At 39.2% G+C, this 15,868-nt stretch overlaps 2 protein-coding genes across 2 annotated transcripts; one reads left to right on the top strand and one right to left on the bottom strand.

The window, feature by feature from the left end:
* Nucleotides 1-246: 246 nt before the first annotated feature.
* Nucleotides 247-15,479, bottom strand: LOC111343957 (arrestin domain-containing protein 3). Its single transcript, XM_088751741.1, has 6 exons — nucleotides 15,111-15,479; nucleotides 12,689-12,915; nucleotides 11,374-11,581; nucleotides 10,424-10,581; nucleotides 8,955-9,171; nucleotides 247-1,606 (listed from the first exon to the last, which is right to left on the bottom strand). Exons 1-6 carry the CDS (start codon nucleotides 15,361-15,363, stop codon nucleotides 1,425-1,427), a joined length of 1,245 nt encoding a protein of 414 aa, XP_088607867.1. The 5' UTR covers nucleotides 15,364-15,479; the 3' UTR covers nucleotides 247-1,424.
* On the top strand, nucleotides 2,734-6,131 carry LOC148736485 (uncharacterized). Its single transcript, XM_088751735.1, has one exon. The coding sequence runs from the start codon at nucleotides 2,762-2,764 to the stop codon at nucleotides 6,029-6,031; it is 3,270 nt and encodes a 1,089-aa protein (XP_088607861.1). The 5' UTR covers nucleotides 2,734-2,761; the 3' UTR covers nucleotides 6,032-6,131.
* Nucleotides 15,480-15,868: the final 389 nt, after the last annotated feature.

Genomic DNA, 15,868 nt, shown 5'->3' with positions numbered 1-15,868 from the left:
GACTTACCTTATTTTCGTGCAGTCTAGGAATATCAATTTTTTTTTGGGGGGGGGGGGTAGGGGTTGTATCCTTGGAATGCGCACTATAATACCAACATTTCCGGTGGCATATACCATGTGGCCGACACATTGTAAAGAAAACAATGAACTGAATGCTCCGCGCACGAAAATTGATCGTTGCGTATGATGTATCATATGACAGGCCTGTAAAGAGAAATTCGTAAAGAAAAACAATAAGTCAGCTACTCGAGAAAAAACTTGAACTTGAACTTTATTTTTATTTAGACACGGTAAATCTATCAGATATAATAATATCATTACAATCTATTATTACAATTACAATCTACTTTAAACTAAATAAACATGATCTAAAATTTAAAAGTGAAATAGAAAAAATAAAGAAATTCTGCTTTACATAGATGCCGTGTGCGTTTTGTCGATTCAGACGAAGAAATCGCGACAACCATTTCGTAAAGATTGAAGTGATTTTGGTTGCCGCAATTCAGGGGACAAGCTATTCCAGGTAACCGCACCGTTATCGCTAAAGCTATTTTTCATCGACTTGTAACAAAGAAAAACTCTGAATCCACATTAGCAATCAAACTCCAGACCTTCGGATTCCGCACTCCGATGCATGACCACTGAGACACAGATTTCGTTCTTCTTCTTGAAACGAAGTTTTTAAATGTGACACACACATTTTATTCTTTCTTACGTATTCCCGCAAAGCAGGTGTTAGTTCTCATATAATAACACTTACCCTCAACTAAAAATAATTACTAAGAACGAAATAGATCGATACGAAATACGCTTAACAAACTGCATTTTAGGCCCGTGAAAGCAATGTGGTATTTAAAACACCCGAAAATGTTACGAGAAAAGATATGAAATGGGCATTTAAACCTACATCGCTAAATTCTGTTTCTTTTGCTTATTATCTTCTCGGATAAAGACGTAAAGCCGTAGGTCCCGTCTCCTGCAGGGTTAGGGGTAGGAGAAGTTAATTTCCCACGCACGAGATTACTGTGTGATGGATGTCCCCCCCTGGAGTGGGATGGGTGGGTAGGTGAGATCGTTACATGGACTGAAGCGGCTGCCGGAAGCGCCTGATAAAACGCTGACGTCCGATCTCAACCTTAACAACAACATGTAATGCGCTTTTGATCAGCACAAGTAAATATGCACTATATAAATATCTAAATTGGTTAATTATTATCATTATTATTATTATTATTACTATTATGAGGTAACTTACTAGGAAACATGTAGTTTCCACAAAAGACATGAATTTTCTTCATCTGATTGATTTAAAATACTGTTTACCCCAAATACCTCGGGAAACCTATTGTATTTAAAGGGCACCTCTACAATCGCAGTTTTCCTGCAAAAAAAACAAACAAACAAACAAAACAATTCACGATGTCCTAAAATGTCGATTTAGTGGCAGGATCTTGGGGAAATGGAGCCGGCGGAGCAGTAGGAAATTGATAGTTATTGACAAACGGGTACATCGGCGTGAACGTGTTGTTACCCAGGGCCTTGCCAGAATCACCATCGTCATTTATCGACGTTCCTCCTCTAACAGATTCTGCGTAAGACGGTGGAGCTACAAGAGAGACAAAACGAAGAAAACCGTTACGTGAAATAAGCGACTCCCAAATTGCCAGCTCATATCAGTAGTTAGTTATGGTCTAATTCCTGAGTGACCTCAATCTCGTTCCATCCTAAGACCCTCTCTCTTCATCGGAGGAGAGAGAGGACACTGGGAACAAGAATAGAGTGTCCTCTTGTCAACACGTTATGACGTCACGCTCAGGTGTCACGTGATCGGATGGTAGATAAAGAAAGCACGTAAGAAAAGCGCATGGCAGACTGTGTTTCGGGTTTTTTTTTTTAATTAATAGAAGGGACTCCACCCAAATGACTTCCCCTCCCTCACACGGCATTCTACATGGTTTCTAAGAGAGGTAACCAATTTTTACCACAGCTGATTATGTGATCAGTTCATCAGCCCATAATAATACATATCACCTACGCTGAGATATTTAAAATTCAAACTGCATACAGTCGAACATCGATTATCCGGACCTCGATTATCCGGACCATTTTTCTCTGGTCCCAATTTTTTCATTAATATTAATTAATAATTGAATACTTAATTAATAATTGAAAACTCAAAGTCGCAAAAGTCCAATAATCCTTTCAAAAGACTGTTCAAACAGCGTACTATCCTGTGCGCTTTTCAAAATTCACAAGTGAGACGAGAGAAAGAAATATTCCGATGCGTCATTTGTAATTACATACAGGCTGTGTAGATATCACAATTAAAATGATGTTTTCTTTACTGTATACCTTTTGCTTACATTTCTATCTCATTAATATTCATATTTTCGATTATCCGGACTCTCGACTATCCGGACTCTCGATTATCCGGACTCTCGATTATCCGGACCCTCGATTATCTGGACCATTTACCGAGGTCCCGACGAGTCCGGATAATTGAGGTTCGACTCTACTATAACACCAAAAGCGGTTTTCCGTGAATGCCGTGTGTTAGACTTGAAGAATGTCATTGATCTTACGTTTAAATACCCCCAGAGACTCTGTGTTCCTTATATCGCATGGTAGACTGTTCCCTAATGTGGTGCCATTGTAGCTAAAGCTTTATCTGTATAATTAGTGCGCGGTAATGGGACATTAAGCTTATTTCCAGAGTCCCTGAGGTCATAATATATTAATTAATATATTATGTCATTAATATATGCATGCCAATATGGCTGCCACGCTCTTTAGAGCTCTTGCAGTTTTCTATATTTTTACCTTCATAACTATGATAACAGTCGAAAGAGCTTATCGAAATCAATCTTTAACATCAAGATGCATTAGTTGGATGGCTAGATTTGAGCTGAGAGTATCCCGGTCTCGAAATCTCCGGGTAAGAAGGGCTATGGTGAAATGGGACAGTCGAGGCATGGTCTTCCTGGCCGCCCCTGAGAAGTTTGTTGTGCTCGACATTACTGTTAATATGGATGTCCATCCACATCCTGGACCTGAAGAAGTGGATAATGACCACGGTAAACGAAAACAGAGCTCCAACTCCTCGGACTCTGCTTGTCAACCTGCAATTGGGTCAGTCAGAATCCATTGCTCTCACAATCGTGACAGGCTACTTTCGCTGAGACGTTCGGCGGGCCGACCTACGCCTCATGTTTTCGATACCCTTAAATCCCTGGGAATTCTGAAATACAGAGGTCCGGGATTAAGAAGATTGGGGAAAATTACTAAAAATATCTCTGCATCGCAACACTCCGACAGATGTCGACCCATTGAAGTTGTTAAAACCCGGCGGTTTGCTAGACCTTATCGCATCCAAGATCCCGCTAAGAACAGATATCTTACAGCTATTCCTCGAGAGCCTACTAAATCATCTACCGATTGCTCGGAGTTTGCCGTTCCCAAGTGTATGTTCATCAATATTTGCAGTCTCGCAAAAACTAAGAACAGAGTGCGTGCGGCGGTGGGACTTGAGGCTGACTTGCGATCTAAAGATATTGATGTTTGTGTCGTATCGGAAACACACCTCAAACCGGCACAACCGGATGCGATTGTAAATATTGAGAACTATTCCATCTTTCGTAGAGACAGAAATTGGAATGGCAGAGATATGCGCAATAAGGGTGGGATTGCTATATACATCAGGAACAATCTTGCAGTAGAGGATGTTTACCGCTCTAGTCTTTATGATCTAATTTGTATAACTCTGCGACTTCCCAAGGGACATCGATTTGTAATATGTGGAGTTTATCATCCTCCAAAATTTAATTATGCAGAGATCGATCTAATGAATCATCTTGTAAATACCGTGGATAATATACTAGAAAAACATCCACAAACAGTTGTGTTGTGCGGTGGCGATGTCAACAAACTGGATATCAAACGCTTCGAAGAAATGTCTGGTTGGAATGCTCTGGTTAATTTCCCCACCAGAGGGAATTCTTGTTTGGACAACTGTTTCACGAACCGCACGGATCTCTTTTCAAAGTGCTATCCCTTTCACATGCTCTCCAAGACGGATCACATGGGAGTTATTTTACCACCCGGTATAAAGCTTCCACCTATCCGCCGTAAAGTATACGTGCGTGACCAAAGGGCTCATAGAAAGCATGATCTGTATATCGCGTTAGCGAAGGAAAACTGGGATGATATGATACAGGAAACTGATGTCGATGAAGTGGTTGGTAGGCTCGAAAATACCATCCTAGGGCACCTGGATAGCTGCATGCCTCTGAAAACGGTGCGCATGTCTTCAAGAGACCCGGGCTGGATGACTCCGCTCGTTCGATCGATGATACGAGCCAAATCACGCATATCACTCAGTAATCAAGACCGTCTTAAAGTTATGAATAAAAGGATCTCTGAAGTGATTTTCAGAAACAGAAGGGACTTTATCGCCTCTATTGGAACTCGGGATTGGTGGAAAAAAGTGGATAAAACATCTCAGCGCCGCAAGCCGGTGATTTCTCTATCTCTTGGCCACTACGAACTCAACGCGTTAAATGACTACTTTGGTGACCTATGTACTGACCACGCCTACAGAAAGCCAACACCTCTGGAGATTAGTGAAGATCAGGAAGTCCCAGAAATCTCAGAGCGACAAGTCCTGAATTCTCTTATGCGTATAAAGAAAACAGCAACCGGACCAGATGGCATCCCGTATACTATATGGAAAGACCACGCCGAGCTATTCGTTCCAGTGATCACCAGGATTTGGAATCTGTCTCTTAGAACACACGCCTGGCCTGTCTCTTGGAAAAAGTCAGACCTGTACCCCTTGCCGAAGGTTGATATACCTAAGGGAATATCAGACTTCCGCGGAATAAATGTGACACCTGTCATCGCAAGGTGCTTTGAGAAAGCTGTCTTAGGAACACACGCAAGGGAGACCTTCGATGAACATTCTGGGATCTCACAGTTTGCATACATAGAGGGAGGGAGCTGTACCAATGCTCTACTGACTATCCAACATACTGTCAATCAATATCTTGATATCCCAGAGTGCAAAGCGGTACGCCTATTCGCTATGGATTTCAGCAAGGCTTTTGATAGTGTGAAACACGATCTCCTCTCACACAAATTGAAGCAACTCCCCCTAAATCCTTTTATAGTTAACTGGTATCTAAGCTTTTTGGAAGACAGGCAGCAGAGAGTCATTAGAAATGGGTTTATTGGAAAATGGAAAAGTGTCAACAAAGGTACCACCCAAGGAAGTGTCAGCGGGCCGCACTTGTTCAATGTCTTTCTCAGTGATTTAGAGATACACTTGGACAATAAGAGCGTGCTGGTAAAATATGCAGATGATACAACCATTATCTCGCCTGTGATAGGTGATAATGACAATTCTATCGCACTGATTAATCAGTTTTCCCAGTGGTCTAGAAGTAATGGTATGTGTAGCAATCCATCTAAGTGCAAGGAAATCATTTTCCGCAAGAAAGGTTGTACAATAGAGTTTCCGATGGTGTCTGGAATACCACAGACAAAAGAGCTTACTATTTTAGGGGTAACATTTCAGGAAGACAGTAGGTTCATAACACATATTCGGGAAAAACTAATCAAAGCAAACAAGTGCCTGTTCATTTTAAGATCTTTAAGGAAAGAAGGGTACAATCAGGCCGAAATAGACCATCTGTTTCTAAATCTGGTTCTACCAAATATATTATACGGGCTGTCCGTATTTGGCGCTGTAAATTCCGAATTAACAACAATCCAATGTTTCTTAGATCGATGTTATAAGCGCAAGTATACATCCGACCACATTAATGTTTATGAATTGTTAGTTCAACAGGACACACGTATCTTCAAGAATGTTTTTAATAATACAATACACCCTTTAAGAGCTATAATGCCAAAAAAGAAATCAACCAAGTACAATCTGAGGAAAGAGACAAGTCACCATCCTAAAATAAACACTGATAGGTTCAAAAACACGTTTGTTAATCGCTTAATTTTTAAACATAATCTAGTCTTATAATTTTTATCTTGATTTTCTCTGTAATTTATATATATACCTTCTTTTAATGTTGTAACATAGGATATGTGATTATTTATCTTATGACTTAATAAAGATTCAATTCAATTTCAATTCAATTCAATTCAATAAGCAGAGTCGCGCCACGTAAACTTTGAATACAGATACTCTGGAGCTAGCCCGTGCAGACATCTAAACATCATGGTGGCTTTATGAATTTCCTGCTGGCGTGCAAGATTTTCCACGCTAAAAACTCGAGTAGCTCAGTTGCATCAGCATCATAGTTAGAGAATGTCAACACACGCGCTGCTCTATTCTGCAATTTCTGCAGTTTGTCTCGTAGCGTTTTCCCACAGCTACCCCAAACAATGTCACAGTAGTCAAAGTGAGGTTTTACTAAAGCTTGGTAAATGAGATGTAAGGTTGATGTTGGGATCAGGTGCCTAATTCGCTTTAGGGCCCTGATACCAGTAGTCTCCCTCGCAGCCGTTTTTTTTGGATGTCACGCAACGCTCCCCCAAAAGAACGGCTGCTGACAACCGAACTACATTCCTTTCTACATCCCTTCGCTCCGACGAAGGGCTAACGCTCGAAACGTCAGCTTTTGTAATCATTACGGTGGCTAATTTACCATTTCAACTTTGTTGATATATCCAAATTACATTCCTTTCTCATTGTCCTTGCGGTTTGGTCGCGGTCTATTGAACAGACCAATCACATACCAGAAAATCTGAATGACGTAAGGTTTCACGCGAAAATGTGGATGTGGCAGATGATCTAGCTATCATGTCGAGAGAAACACTGAAGAAATTTGTCGATGAGAGCTCGAAATGTTTTACATGTTCATAGTTGTGCCCTGGTAAAGAGAGACTATATATTTCTGGGAAAACTTCTCACAATTTGGTTGAAATTATAGAATCTAAGCTTAACATAGACGTCAACTGCTACGCCAACGACGCGAACGCTAGATTGTTTGAGCGGTTGTTAAAGTTTCAGCGAGCAACTGAGAAAGTAGAAGCAGCTAAAAACTGAACTGAAACTCTTTATTCGCACTATTTCAAGAGGTTACTACAGATTATAAAAGTCAGAATATATAAGAAACAGTAAATTACATCAATAATCAAAAGGAAACACAAGACGCCTTTCAATCTAGGCCAAGGGCTAAACGCTTGCTTCGACCTTCAGATGGAGATCAGGAGGAAAAAAGCGCGTGCTTGCCGTCAACAAACCGGGCGAAGCTTCGAGAACACTGCAATTTAGGTCGGCCAACGTCTCCTACACTACTTGTACTTCTTCATTTGCCAGTCCGCTACTAGCTGGAGCGAACCCGATTTAGTTATGCAGTAAATGGCTTGAACCCGGGGGTAACATGTGAAGGTGTAGTCTGATCGTCCGGGTGAGTGTAGTCCTGAGAAGGACTGTTGTCGGTGGTAGTGACAGACGTTTCGACAACCTGTGCGGAAGTCATCATCGGAGTCAAGTTGATGACTTCCGCACAGGTTGTCGAAACGTCAGTCACTACCACCGACAACAGTCCTTCTCAGGACTACACTCACCCGGACGATCAGACTACACCTTCACACCGATTAGTTATGTTCGTGGCTTCTTATCACCGGTACAGGAAATCGGCCCGAATTATCAAGTGTTCCTGCACGTTGGTACAACGCAACAACAGTAACAATAATATGACCACTTTCATCGGTAACATGGTCAAACACGAGTGGGAGTGCTTGATATATTAACGATTTCCCGGATCCTGTAGGCAACTTAACAAAAACATCTTCTTTCTCGACTAAAACTTTTTTAATTGCAAGCTTCTTGTGAGCATTAAGCTCGAAAATTTTGAACTTTGACGACGCTTTGCGAAAAGCTCTTTCAAGCACCGCCATTTGTCTTGTGTTTTCCACATGAGGATCGTGATAGAAAACGATATCTTATTGGACGAGTCTCAAAAGGTGAGTCTGGCGCGAAAAGGTTCCTGAAAATGGAACCCGAGCTGTGATTGGCCAATTTGGAGAAAGGAATGTAATTCGGTTGTCAGCAGCCGTTCTTTTGGGGGAGCGTTGCGTGACATCCAAAAAAACGGCTGCGAGGGAGACTATGATACCAGAGGTGATCTTTTTCGTTAATTTTTCGATGCGACTATGCCAGTCGAGTTTATCGTCTATTATTACACCAAGCAATTTTGTAGCTGTAACCTGGCTCACTTGAGTATTGTTCATTCTTGAGTATTGTTCATTCTATCCATTAAGCTAACCGGGAGACGGTTAGTTCAATGGATAGAGCGCTGGACTGTTGTGCGGGAGGTCGAGGGTTCGAGCCCCGGCCGGACCAACACTCAAGGACTTAAAATAATTGAGAAGAATATGCTTCCTTTCTATAACATCAAGAAATGGTTAGATATTCTAGTCTTCTCGGATAGGGACGAATAAATGGAGGTCCCGTCTCCTACAGGGTTAGGGGTAGGAGACGTTAATTTCCCACGCACGAGATTACTGTGTGATGGATGTCCTCCCCTGGGGTGGGATGGGCGGGTTAGGATTGATTGTAAAGCGCTGTTGATCTGTCATTGTAAATAGCGCTCTATAAATGATAACTTGTTGTAAATTGTTGGTGAAGCTGTGAGAGTATTCAGTATCATCAAAACCAAAGGCATTGTGACAACAGACGCCTCAGCATTTTGGGAGTCCTTAGCAAGTGCTTAATAAACCCAACAAATGACAGTTGTCAGTTTGTGGCTTTTGTTTAACATGAATCAGAAAATTCATACCAATACAAGTCATCATTTCATGATTTGTGGCAAGTCCTCCGGTACCATACCAAGTACTCTACCAGAGTGTTGTTGAATCTTACAGAAAACATTTACAGCATGCACTTCTTGAACAAATTAACTACCAAATTTGTTATTTAGCTATTAATGACCCACCTATATTTGGATAAGGCTGTGATCCTTCACCATGTTGAGAAGCATCAGGGTAACCTGGCATGCCACTGAAGCCTGCCAGTGGTTGTGGTGGACCAACGAAATTAGATGCAGCAGGTGGGGGATACTGAGGAGGCACGGGTGGTCTGTATGGTACAGAACCAACAGTGATTGGAATATTCACATTCGAATTGAAGGCACCCTTTACTCTAACTTTTAGCTGTTGAAGAAATAAAGATATCAGACTAGTACTCAGATATACTAAAAGACATATGAATTACAGTTTATTGCGAGGCATCAATTTTTCTGAAACTGATGCAAGACATGAGATCACGACTGCACTCTTTGCTACCCTTGATGAACTGGCGAATTCAATGCCAGTAAGGGCGGGGGGTTGGGAATTTGATTTACTTGGTTAGCAGACCATTACTGACAGTGGTTCGACTTCCCATGCCAATGTTCTTCCCACATCCTGGTGTGTCCCTCCAAAAAAAAATTCTTAAGGTTACTGTTAACAAAAATCCGGTCAAAATTTTCAAAATTATGTTTTTTGCCTTTTTTGGTAGAGAAAGCATTTCAGTCTGATTTGTCAAAAAAAAAAAAAAAAATACAAAATACAAAATCTTAAAAAGAACACAAGATATGGCAGAGGGCATGTCTTGAGAGAGCTGGTACCAAATACTTTTCTCAAGTTAATACATTGCCTCATGTAAACACTTGGAGGGTGGGAGAATTCATGAAAGTTATGGAAACCCAAGATGCAGTCAAGAATTTTCAGAACTTTCTCAACTTCTCCAAACCCCCCTTGTATTTAGATGATGCTACTATTGTATGTAAACACACAAAAAAGTCTTCTATCCCTTAAACATTAGTTATTGAGGGATTCTGGTATTATGTGCTGGTGCGGACCCACATAATCAGCCATTCTCCGCATAATCCCGCATAATTTGTCAAAGAAATCAATATATGTGTTACCTATCTTGATTTCTGGCTTGAGTATTGTATTTATCCTTTTTCTACAGTCGTACAAAATACCAAAGTATCATTTTAATTTAACAAAACAACCTCATGGATACGAAGCCATTTTGTTTTTATAAAAATGACATGGCGTTAATAAAAATATCGGATGAGGGCCTGGAACTGATATGAAGCTCTGCGCAGGTTCCAGCATTTGGCGGTTTCCATGATGGTGGACATTTACAAGAATTGCTTTCTGTTTTGGCCATATTATTGCTTTTATTGGAAGGAGTCATTTATCAATAATGCGTAATATTCCATTTTTTTTATAAAAAGAAACAATAACAGAGTTTTCTAAGAAAAATTAGTTATATTTTAGGTTTTAAGCGATGACGTCATTGTCCATAATCTTCCCTAAAACTCCCGCATAATTTTGATTTTTTTTTCACACATAATGCCAGAATCCTTCGTTATTGAGTCTAAGCAATAACAAAATCATGTAACTGAAAAATTACACTTAGGATATATGATAGCCTCAAACAATGGCAGCTTAACGTGGATGGTGGTAAGGATGGGATTGGAAATGCCAGCATTGGTACACGGGACTCTTCACCAGGCTTCACTCCTTCATGAAACATGCTTGCAACTTTTTCCGAACCATGCCTTTGCTTTCCTATAAACACCATTAAATTAATGGTTATAAACTCTGCCAGCTTACAACCACATCAAAGAGAAGATTTTAGGAGGTATATGTCTCTGGATGGTGGCTATAAATACCCGCTTAATTAAAGAATAACCTACATGTACATGTACTTCTGCAAGCATACAGGTGTACTTCACTGAGGCAAACATTTACACTGACATGAACTGCAGGCTAATCAATGAATCTCAAGGCAGTTCTAAATGAAACCTTAGCTCATTAAAGAAATATTGTGATGACCTGGTGTGCATACTTTGTAACATTAATTAGGGAAATAATGAACAGAAAGAACAGAATTCTTTTGGTCCTCCACTTAAATTTGTGTAAATTCTGGGAATTGAAAGAGATGATTACTTTTGTAAAAAAGGTTGTGCTTTTTCATCATGGTTAAGTACAAGTATAAAAGTATTATTGTTTGTCTCACAAGGTGGCCATGCACTTATGATGTGAACTGCAAATTTGTTTAGACTGCATACCGCTAGTCTTCATCAGGTGAATGATGAAAACTAGCAGTAAGCAGTTGAAACATCCTGATTCACATTATACGTGACCGCATCCTGAGACAAACAATACTACTTTATCATTACCTAATATAAAGTCTATTTTATGTAACTTTTTTTTTCAAAAATTAATTTTGACTACAGATGAACTGAGAAAACTATGAACACCAGAAAAATCTATAGAATGCTAACAGTATGTACTGTTTACTGACAGTGCTGTCTTCAACATCACAAAGTTTAATACTATTTATATGCTTCAGCTTACCACATGAGGCAATATAAACGATGACTTGAATAAGTTGAAACTCCAGACCAAGAACTTCATTATTTGAATTATTATTGATGACAGCTGAGACTCCAATAGATTCTCCAGGACAGTACCCACCCCTGTCAGTATAGAGTGTTATACTGAGAGGACCAGACTTACAGCACAAGCATCCCACATCACGATTTTCAGCCATCTGGCAGGGTTGCTAACCAAGAAAAAGGAAGGATAAACATCAGGGCCCAGTTGTTCAAAGGGCAGATAACATTATCCAAAAGATACACTGCTTTCCAGTGGATACATGTTAATAAAATGCACTATGTTGGACAAGGGATAGAGATTTCTCCGGTGAATAGTGTTATTCATCCTTCCAACCTGAACAGGGCTTTCAAAACCTCTGTGAGTTCCTATATTTATGGAAAGTCCTTTTTTTTAATCAATTTCTGACATGAAATTTTTTATGCCTACATTAATTAATCCATCTTTTTTGTCCTCTACAGAAGAAGTGCACCTGACATCCAAATGAAAGTGTCATAAATATTCTTACAGCATATTTCAAGATGCTTGATCCCAGATTTAAATTATTGCAAGCAATATAATTATCACATGATCCCTCCCAATCAAGCTGGAGTAAGATCCCTAACAAAAGTAAAAAATGTTACACCACATAAAATACTCTTAAATATCAATAATTAATAACTATACTGGACAACTGATGCTTCCTATCTGGATCTATGCCTTCTAGCAAAAAATTAAAATGCATAGGTGAGAGTGACAAAGGATTTCAACCTGACACATGATTAAGGCCAAAATGAATTAATATGCGATTCAGGAATTTCACAGAAAGTAGAACATGATTTTTGAATTTTTGAACCAGCCTGAGGCCTGATTCCCATCCTGAAATAAACATCACCCATGAACTCTTTCTTTCATTTCCTGAAAACCTCAAGAATTCCCTGAAACTTTGTACACAAGAAGAGAGACTTGAAGTGTTACTTTTTATATACATGACCCATCAAGAATGAAACCCAAGAAACCAGATGACACCCCCTGGAAAGTACTGGAAAGAGAATCTTAAGTTTCTAAACAAACTGTGGTGTTGCATCAGTAGGTGTAACATGGTAATTTGGATTTATCAACTGTATAAATGTAATTTGGCCACCTTAAAGGGTTACAAAGCTGGAGTTTTGAGCATTAGCCCTTCCTCAGAGCACACGTTTAGCTCATTCAACAACAACCATTGATAACATCAACAAAAAGTATTAACAACATATTAGGTTTTGTTTCATTTAACATTACAACAGTTGTGCCTCACCAGGAGAGGTAAGGTGTTGATGTCAACAAACTCAATCATGGTGAATGCTGCCTTTGTCGAGATGTCAAATCTCCATGGGCGATCAATAATTCCTTTGAGCCAGTATCGGACATAGCCATGATTTGCTTCAACTGATGTTGGCATATTTTGATTTGGAATAAGAAACTGAAAGGGATAACAGTATTCCCCTGGCTGCAGCACTGGGTCTTCACCACTCTCATTTGGACCTGTAAATAAACACAGACTTAGGATAAAATCTTTGTGACAATGAAAAACATTTACAGGGTATATTAAATCAACCTCAGCTACCTCAGATTCACCCTTAGCAAAAAAGTGCACTTTTCCCTGGATTTGACCCATTTTTTCAATAATTTACTATCAGCTCACTTGAATTTGGTTAACTCAAAGATCATCAAATCAAACTAATTTTACTTTCCCTTGGCTCAGTTTTACTCTGGTAGCTTACACTTGAAAATGAAAAACATCCAATAGGACAATAAATATCAAAGTGTCAAAACATTCATGTAGGTGATTGACACATTTCAATACTGACCATGGATAGGAATATAATAACAATTTATGACCTAGCTTGACATTTAATTTAGCTTCTCAAACTAAATGTTCTTATCAAAAAGCTCTTGTAAAACAAACTTATTGCACAAAAATGATTCTTGATTGTGCAGGGATGGTAAAAACACAACTCTTTCATTAATTATTAACAGGATAGGTGAAAATAAACACCAACCCTGAAAACTCGAGTTCCCATTAACTAGAACCATTTTCCATTTCCCTTAGTAGTTTAAGTTAACAGAGGGGGGGGGGGGGGGGCGCTAATTAATAGTATTTGATGATTCGGTGAAGGTACAATAACTGCAAAATCACATAGACATCTGAGGTATACCTATACTCTTAATTTTCAATTTTTGAGTCGTATCTGAGTTTTGAATTTTTTTTTTAATTTTTTTATTTTAATCTTTACTCTTTAGCCTGTTTTTTTTTTTTTTCTTTTTTGTTTGTTGAAGTATAATTGGTTGGAAAAATTGTTGGATATTGGCAGTGTAATTTTTGGGCCATGACTTAGCAAAATACAAGGAATGCAAATTAACTCATACAGAAAGAACTTAATGGTTTGCCCAATACTTAGTTCTTATTAACCGGGCGGGAGAATCTTGACTGACGTCACCAGTACAGACCGAACACGGTGAGGTCTGTACCAGCAACCAAGGTCAAGATTCTCCCATACAGACAGACCTAGCTCGGTCAATAAGATGTTTATTATATGGCTGTGTCTTTATTATGCCAATTTTTTATATTCTTTGTACCTTTTTTTCTAGACCAGTCTAGATGGGAAAATCTAGACCACTTTCAATATTGATTTCAGCCAATCAAATTCGTGAATTTGGTAGTTCCCAGTCCTTGTGAGACACAGCCATATAATTAACAATTATTCCACAAGCGTGCGTTGGATATGAGATGATAGCCTACGAGGCGCGTAGTGCCGAGTTGGCTATAATCATCTCATATCCAACAAGCGCAAGTGGAATAATTGTTTTATTAAAAAAACACCTCCGAGATATTAGACAAATCTTCTCAATTCAATTTTGTAAGAAGAAACCAGATATTACAATGTACAGATATTAGATTATGGTATATTGGCTCATATACTATAATGGCTAAGCCAATAAAAAGTCTTGAATTGCATTATCCAATGATCCAGTTTTTAATAATAAAATACATTCTAGACCTCACATCCTGCCCATCACACCTAGAACATTGAGCAAGCCAGAAATGATTAGTTAGTTTCTTACGATCTTGCAAGCCACATAGTAACATGCAATCTTGGAAAAAGGAAATTCCTGTAAAAACTAATTTTTGTGTTTTGATTTCTATCACTTTTTAACGTGATTTTTTTATCACCTTGCCTGCAAATACACCATCGATCTGCATTTGATGATTTAGTATTAAATCATGAAACATATCAAATCGGTGATGAGGCGGAAAGTAAGACAACTTTATGGCTCAGATCGAAAGGGATACATTTACGTTCATTAGCACCTTGAAAAAGGAAAAAATCATTGCAAACAACTGCGACTTAGCAGAGATGGAACACAACAAAAAGAACGATAAGATGTAAACTTTAGCACTAACTTCTTCATAGCCCAGAACAATCGACAAAACAGTCAACTCAGTAATGTGAAAATATAACAACTAAAAGAATACACGATAGATGATAATTATAAGCGCACTAGACGTACAATTTCGAAAACACCTCAAATATCACGAAAAACAAGCCACTGAGAAACAGCTAGCGGTTTTAAAAACTATTGTTTAAGCCTTAAAAAATTAAAAACGAAAATTGAAAATATACCCACTTACGTTAAGTAGCAGCAAAGTACGTAAATAGCCTGAATACCGAACTTACCTTTGCCAAACAACGTCGCCATAGTATTGATATAAGTTTCGCTGTTACTGTAATGTCTTGTTCTTCTATGCTCGCCAGATCCTGTCGTTTCAGACCAATGAATGTGTGCTCTGCCATGGAACTCGAGTCTAATACCTCGTAGTTTTAACTCTTTGTTGACCTTCATACGTAGAGTGCCATTCAATGCCTCGCCCGGGCAAAACGTTGTTTTGCCTCCATAGAATTCGACGATAAAATATTCAACTTTACCCATCGTTCTGATGATCGACCTCTTTAGCCTCAACTGATTTGACTGTCGCAGCTCTCTACCTACTGACTGTAAGATCCTAGGGTGGGCGGTGGAGTAGGGTGTGTGGTTGTAGCGTTTTTTCAAGGTTTTTCAGGTAACAGTAATTATTTATTGGAGACAGGATCATTCGCTGGCAACAGAGTATAGAGCGGGGAGTTTGGAAAATTGACTGCCAATGAACTACCGATGATGAGGAGATTATCTAAGAATATTAGAGAGCTTTAGCAAGGGGAGGGGGCTGGGGATCAGGTAAATTTTATCTTGATCAGTAAGACAGCCAAGGCGAGGACGTATATATACCGACACGACGTGAGAACAAACATATTTGAGCTCAAGATTTAGGACTATTAAAGAAACAAACCAACAAAAAGAAACGAAAACGAGCGACACAAAAGCTGTTAAAAAAACAGTAGACAAGCAGAGGCTTGGCAAATCAGTGTGTTCCTTGGCAAACCAGTTAAGTCAGTTG

This window comes from Stylophora pistillata, chromosome 3 (assembly GCF_964205215.1).
Source record: "Stylophora pistillata chromosome 3, jaStyPist1.2, whole genome shotgun sequence".
Lineage (NCBI taxonomy): Eukaryota > Metazoa > Cnidaria > Anthozoa > Scleractinia > Pocilloporidae > Stylophora > Stylophora pistillata.
This window is presented reverse-complemented; position numbering and strand designations above follow the sequence as displayed.

Coding starts and splice junctions, on each gene's coding strand:
- LOC148736485 (XM_088751735.1), top strand. CDS start 2,762: ATGCATGCCAATATGGCTGCCACGCTCTTTAGAGCTCTTGCAGTTTTC.
- LOC111343957 (XM_088751741.1), bottom strand. CDS start 15,363: ATGGGTAAAGTTGAATATTTTATCGTCGAATTCTATGGAGGCAAAACA. Junction 11,582..12,688: donor TCAACACCTTACCTCTCCTG/GTGAGGCACAAC, acceptor TTTCTTGGTTAG/CAACCCTGCCAGATGGCTGA. Junction 1,607..8,954: donor ACAGCCTTATCCAAATATAG/GTGGGTCATTAA, acceptor TCTCTCTTGTAG/CTCCACCGTCTTACGCAGAA.